The sequence below is a fragment of the Vicia villosa genome, unplaced genomic scaffold (assembly GCF_029867415.1).
Source record: "Vicia villosa cultivar HV-30 ecotype Madison, WI unplaced genomic scaffold, Vvil1.0 ctg.002318F_1_1, whole genome shotgun sequence".
Lineage (NCBI taxonomy): Eukaryota > Viridiplantae > Streptophyta > Magnoliopsida > Fabales > Fabaceae > Vicia > Vicia villosa.
In genome coordinates this window covers 84892-91410 of record NW_026705893.1, presented here as the reverse complement: position 1 = coordinate 91410, position 6519 = coordinate 84892, and the positions used below count along the sequence as shown (strand labels likewise).

The window sequence follows — 6519 nt, the reverse complement described above, 5'->3', positions numbered from 1 at the left end:
ACAGTGATATAATCTGTCTCAATCCAAAGATTAGGCCAATTCTTATCAACAACTATCTCCATAGCCATTATCACTCCAAAAAATTCAGCCAACAAAGGAGTGCCATTGCTAATAAAGAAAGATAAAGATCCTCCGTGGTCACCTAAAAAGTTTCTGAACATGGATCCGCACTCGCAAGAGTTCGATTTACCAATAGCAACACCATCTGTTTGCCTTTGATCCACCCAGACATTGGAGGGCTCCAAAGGACATTCATAGTATTATTCCTTAGAGGATAGTTGATGGAGATGTTGAGTTTCTTAAGGAGAGAGAAATCCATTAAGCTAGAACTACCTTTATCTCTAGCAGTATTTCCCACTAAAGTCATGAAGTTGCCAATATTAGTGGTGCAATTTTTCCAATTAGCAATGTTATCATTGAATCTAGCCTTGTTTCTAGCATGCCAAACTTCTACAAAAACACATTGGATGCCAACCCTCAGAATAACCTTACATTGATGAGACCAACCCTTATACATAATTCTCCAACAGTCCTCAAAACAGGCTATGGAGTGGCTAATGTCAAAAGTCGCAGCAAACCAATTTTAGATTTTAACACTGAAACTGCAATGAAAAAAAATAGATGGGAAGAAGTTTCCTTCTTGAGTTTACAAAGAGTGCATTGAGAAGGAAAGGAAAGACCCTTTTTGTAAATGTTCTCATTCATGGAGATGGCATTATGTAGAATTTTCTAAAGGACCAAAGTTTTTGAAGGAGGAGTAGCTTTGTGCCAAAGTCAATCTTTTCAAGGAACGTGATTAAACTGACTTTGGAAGAATGAGAAGGCTTGCTTTATGGTAAGAGAACCATTGTCTGCATGTTTCCATCTAAGAGTATCAGTAGCTTCCACCAAGGGAATATGACAGGTGGAAATACGACTCAAAAGAGGGGGGAAAGCCATAGTCAAGTTTGGAGGTAGGTTCCATTGATTATCAACGATGTAGTCTGCAACTTTAGCCTTCAGGGTACTGTGATATATATCAAGAATGTTGAAAGTTGCTGTCAAAGGTTCCCTACACCATGAATCGAGCCAGAAGTTAATAGTCTTATCATCCCCATTATGCCAAATGGAGTTATCCATAACGTTGGTGACTTGATGTTTAATGCCATTCCATAAGGAACAACTAATATTGTTAGTAATAGTTCTACCATTTCTTAAAACTCTTGCTCTGAGCAGATGGGTCGATCAATATGAATCTTAATTATAGGACATATATAATAAATAAAAAATCAATATGAAATCCACTCATTTATAGACATCCATGATCATATGCCATTTATAACACAAATAACATAGGCTCTGTTTGGTAAGACATATTTTTGAGCTTATAGGTTATAATCTCATATGACAATTTAGACATGTTTGATAACGGTCTTTTCATCACGAGCGTATAACTTGAGCTCGTTTGGCCCAACTTTTTTAAGTCTTAAAAGTTACTTTAAAATTAAAGTTAAAAATAAGAGCTTTTAAAATAAAGTTAAAGTTGTTTGGTTATGATTATTTTTTAAAAGTTATTTTTAATTTAAAAGTTGTTTCGTGTGTGTGTGTGTGTGTGTATATATATATATATATATATATATATATATATATATATATATATATATTAACATCTATAAGTTAGTGTATAGTAGAAGAAATTCATAATATTATTATTGAAAATCATTATACAATAAAACAAGATATAATATATAAAACGAATAAAAAGTTGGACAATACTAGTGATCTTACCGAGCAGATCAGATGGCCAGCAACAAAGAAGGCTTGAAATCCGGAGCGGTTGAAAGGGGAAAAAATGGTTGTACCTGCAAGGCACTCCGATGCCAAAGTAAGTATATGATCCACAAGGTACAACAAAGTGAGAGATTTTGGGGGTAAGAAAAAGGTTACCTTGCCCTCTGAGGTTAGATGGCTATTTATAGGATAATCCTAAGCGAAATTGGCTCCGCTTTGCAAGGCGTGGATCTAGATGACGCATGAGCTGGCCGCTACCGGGCACGAGGCTCTCTCGTGCTCGGTTATGTCTGGTGTTTGCCCGAGACGGACCGGGGGAGGTTGTCGTGCGCGCGTCCAGGGTGCCTTGGGCCGAAGACTAGATTGGCCCAATAAGAGTGATTGGGCCGGTCCAGAACAACTAGTATCTACAAAAATGATGATGTAAACACAAGAAGAAGAAAAGAATAAATAAAACATAACTCTAGATGTTATGAACCGTAGAAAAAATTGAAAAATTTCCGTCTACTACATTAGCGCCATTTTTTTAAAGAAAAGTGTTTTCGTTAGAATTCGAACCGCGACCACATGTTTTAAGCTCCGAAAAAGTTGGTTTCAACGCCTTTTTTACAAGCTCATTTTATTCAATTTTTAGTCTTTAAAAAAAGCTACTTTTTTTCATAAGAGCTTTATGAAAATGTGTTTGGCCCTCCATCTCCTTATAAGGAGAAGAAAAGTAGATAAAAAGTTGGGCCAAACGAGCTATTATTTGGCTAGCTTATAGTTTATTTTTCTAACGCTATTTTAAATAGCGTTTTAACTTATAACTTATAGTTTATCATTTTTCTTCCCTTTTTATCCTTATTATTTTAACTAAAATTCACTTTTATCCTTATAATTTATTTTAATTTAAAATGAGATAATTATGTATTAAATATTTTTTTATGTCATTTTACATTCAGGCCCGGTCTAAGGGCTAGGCGAACTAGGCATATGCCTAGGGCCTCCTTATTTAATTTCATATTAACTATTAGTACAACTTAATTACAGAGAAAACAGTAGCATTTAATTTTTACTGCTATCATTAATATTTGTTCTTTTTCAATAAAATGAGAATAACTGCACTTTACTATTATTAGACGATATATTCACTTTTTTCAACAAAAAATCACCGTGTTGTTGCTTATGTACTACTCCCTCCATTTTTTATTATAAGTCGTTTTGGAAAAAAAATTTGTATTTAAATATAAGTCGCTTTACAATTCCAATGAATAATTAATGCTATTTTTCCTATTATATCCTTAAATATTTATTATTCTCTCTCTTTTCAATTATATAAATTTGTCTTCCACATGTCATTAATGAAAGATAATTTTGTAAAAACATTCATAATTTCTCATTTTCATACAACAATTATTATTTTTCTTTATCTGTGTGAAAAGTCTAAAACGACTTATAATAAAAAACGGAGGGAGTAAAGTCTAGTATTAGTATCATATTAATTAGTAATATAAATTCTTATTATCAATTTTTCTTAGAAGTGTGCTCTTACCTTTTTTTTTTTGAGTAAAAAGAGAAAATTTATTACACAAATTAGATTGTATTTATTTAGGGGAAAAACTAACATGTGCCCTAAGGGCACAAGTTAATGAGATATTTATAGATTTTTTTTTGGAACGCGTGCATTCAATGTATCGAAACTTTAAATATGACTTTATTGCATTTAATTATATTTAACTTTTTCTAATTATAGTATCCTTAACCTGTGCCCTTAGGCCACATGTTAGCATGACCCTTATAATTATTTTAAGGTATAAATTGATTTTCCCTATTCATCCTATCAATTTAACCACAAGTAAAATTATATTTTAGGAATATTTTATTTATTTTGAATAGAAATTAAATATACAATTTTTATTTTCCACTATTCTAACTTCTTCTAAGAACTAATTTCCTTGTATAAGTGGATAAAAAGAGAATTTCATCACACACATTGAGGCTGTCCCATTTTTTTTTGTTCGTTCCAACAAGGAAGTGTCTGTCTGGCGGTGACAGACAACCATGGCCGACCACTCCGACGACCTCAACCAACTCCTCGACAGTAAGCTCTTTCTCTCTCTATCTCTTCACCGCCCTCTCTCTCTATCTCTAACTCTTTCTATTCAATTTTTTTCAGGTGCTTTGGATGATTTCCAAACCCTCAACCTAAATTCTCCCCTTCCAAGGTTTCTTTTTTCTACTGTAATCTTTTCGTTTTTCACTTCATTCTTTAACCGAATCTGAAACGCGTCGTTCTGTTTTGTTTTGGTGATTAGAACCGGAGAAGAAAGTACGAACAAAAAAGAGTCTCCTTCTTTACCCTCAGGGGTTCAAGGATTGGGATTAGGGTTACCTGATTTGAGAAGCAAGAAAAAAGGGAAACAGAAGGTTTCTAAAGATGCTCATGTTTCTGAGGCTCTTAATAAGCTAAGGGAACAGACTAAAGAGGCTGTTAAGGGTCTTGAATTCGCAACCCCACCTGGTTCTGTTGCTGCTGGTCTTGATGATTTGGGTAAAGATGGTATGATGGAGGATTGGGTTAAACAGTTTGAAGAAATTGCTGGCTCTCAGGTAGTAATACCTTAATCCCTTATTATCTTCATGTGCCCAATGTTATGGTCTAATATTAGAAAATCAGATTAATCTCATGCTTTAGAAATTTATGGTGGTGATTATCTGCATTTGGTTTGGTGTAATGTAATCTTAGTTATCTTGGCTTAGATATAATTCACATGACAAAAATCTAGATTGAGAATTAAGATAAATACTGTCCCGTTAGGATGTCAGAAATAGAGTCTTGATGCGACGGCTTGGGGTGGACCTGTAAGGTTAATACTCCAACCCCAAGTCAGTAACAGAAAGCGGAGTAAAGTGATTTTAGTGTTAGTACCTCAAGTGTCATGTGAAATGTATTATATATGAATGCCAATTATGGAGGTTTCCTACGTGCTATTTTGGCATGGAACGGGGAAGACCATTCGATGGCATCTAACGGTCAGTAGCAGCCCATGTTGTGGATCTAGTGCGGAGATTTAGAGAGTAGTATTGTACCTTCGATGCTTTAGTGGAATAGCCAAGACTGATGATTAGGTTGCCTCCCTTTGGGATAGTGAGGCCGGCCCAGAACAAATACATTAATCTTCTAAAAGTAAAGTTATGGTAATGATAGTGACAGTCAGAAAAAAGAATACCAAGACTAAGAAGTTGTGTCATGTTTTTTTCAACAATTAGTTAATCCTATTACGATGAGCCACTGAAAAAAAATTGAAAAATGCATCATTTTGCTTTTTGTTTAAAAAAGTAAAAGATGTAATCTAGGGTTAGGAGTGTTCGAGAAGTGTCTGGTTAAGAGTTGGTGTTAACAGATGTGTCTATCAGGTGATCGAACCCAAAAGAATAGGTCATTAATCTGACACTGTTAAGAAGAGGTGTCTGGGGCATGTCCAAAGCGTGTCAGAGAAATGTCGTTTCCAAAACATGTTTGATATGCTGAAACCACACTTTAGAGGGGTGTATGTGCAAATGTTTATTGATGATTTGAAACAAATGCAGTCATCTTACTGTATACACCTTGGGTTCTTATATTTCAATCAGATGGGCTTTTTACTTAACTAAGATCCTTCTTGCATTATGAAATAAACTAGTAGTTTTTTTTTTTATGCGTGATTGTCAATGTACTGTTTTCGAGTGTGTCAAATGCTTTAGTCCTCTACCAATGCCTTACACAAAGTTCCTGCCTCAGAATTGAGTGTATCACTAACTGTCTTGGAATTCGGAACTAAATTTTGTTTCAGTACTCAAGTAGATGAGTAAGTTGTTATTGGATTTAGTAACTATTTAAGTTTTGCAGTTATGGACGACTTCAATGTCGAATAACAGAAGCTGCTGCTGTTTATGTATTGATTAATCTATATTGATTTTCTTTGTTGGAGTTAGTACTGATAATTTTAATCATTTTTTAGGATATGGAATCTATTGTGGAGACCATGATGCAACAGCTTCTGTCCAAGGAGATACTTGCTGAACCAATGAAGGAAATCGGAGAAAGGTATCCTAAGTGGTTGGAAGATCATAAAGCCAGCTTAAGCCAAGAAGAATATAACCAATATTCACAGCAATATGAGCTGATTCGGAATCTTAACGAAGTTTATGAAAAAGATTCGGGAAACTTCACCAAGATTGTTGAGCTCATGCAGAAAATGCAAGATTGTGGACAACCTCCAAATGATATTGTCCAGGAGCTTTCTCCCGAATATGACTTAGCCAGTCTAAGCCAGTTGTAAGTTCCTTCTTGTAGCAATAATCTCTATTTGCTTATTCAAAACCAAATGCTTATGCACAGACATGCATTTATCTTGTAGTTGTCAAACCAGTATGACATCAGCTGATACAAATATTTTCTTTTACAGATCTCAAGAAATGCCTGATGGTTCTCAGCCAAACTGTTCTATAATGTGAAGTTGTTTCCTCCCTCTTATCAGGGGCAGACGCTGGTTTGCAGATTCTCAGGAACATTTATTTTTCACTTGTCAGAATAATTTAGTTTCATATGTTTTCTTTTTCTGCTTACTATATGGTTACAGGATCTCACTTTTTATAGCCTCCTTTTAAGATTGTATATGATCCAAGGTTTCTTCCATTCATATTTTATGAGACCAATGGTAATGGGACCAGCTGCTAGTTGCAAACAAAATTTACTTCATGATAACTTGAAAATACTTTCTCATTTAA

General features: G+C 34.5%; 1 protein-coding gene across 1 annotated transcript; it reads left to right on the top strand.

Moving 5' to 3' along the window:
* Positions 1–3706: 3706 nt before the first annotated feature.
* On the top strand, positions 3707–6519 carry LOC131638459 (peroxisome biogenesis protein 19-2-like). Its single transcript, XM_058909020.1, has 5 exons — positions 3707–3850; positions 3926–3974; positions 4065–4359; positions 5751–6067; positions 6198–6519. The coding sequence occupies exons 1-5, from the start codon at positions 3811–3813 to the stop codon at positions 6244–6246; spliced, it is 750 nt and encodes a 249-aa protein (XP_058765003.1). The 5' UTR covers positions 3707–3810; the 3' UTR covers positions 6247–6519.

What these genes read in the sequence shown, in the direction of transcription:
- LOC131638459 (XM_058909020.1), top strand. Translation starts at nt 3,811, where the DNA reads ATGGCCGACCACTCCGACGACCTCAACCAACTCCTCGACA. An exon ending in CTAAATTCTCCCCTTCCAAG is followed by an intron (nt 3,975 to 4,064) that starts GTTTCTTTTTTC and finishes TTTGGTGATTAG; the next exon opens with AACCGGAGAAGAAAGTACGA. An exon ending in AAGAAATTGCTGGCTCTCAG is followed by an intron (nt 4,360 to 5,750) that starts GTAGTAATACCT and finishes ATCATTTTTTAG; the next exon opens with GATATGGAATCTATTGTGGA.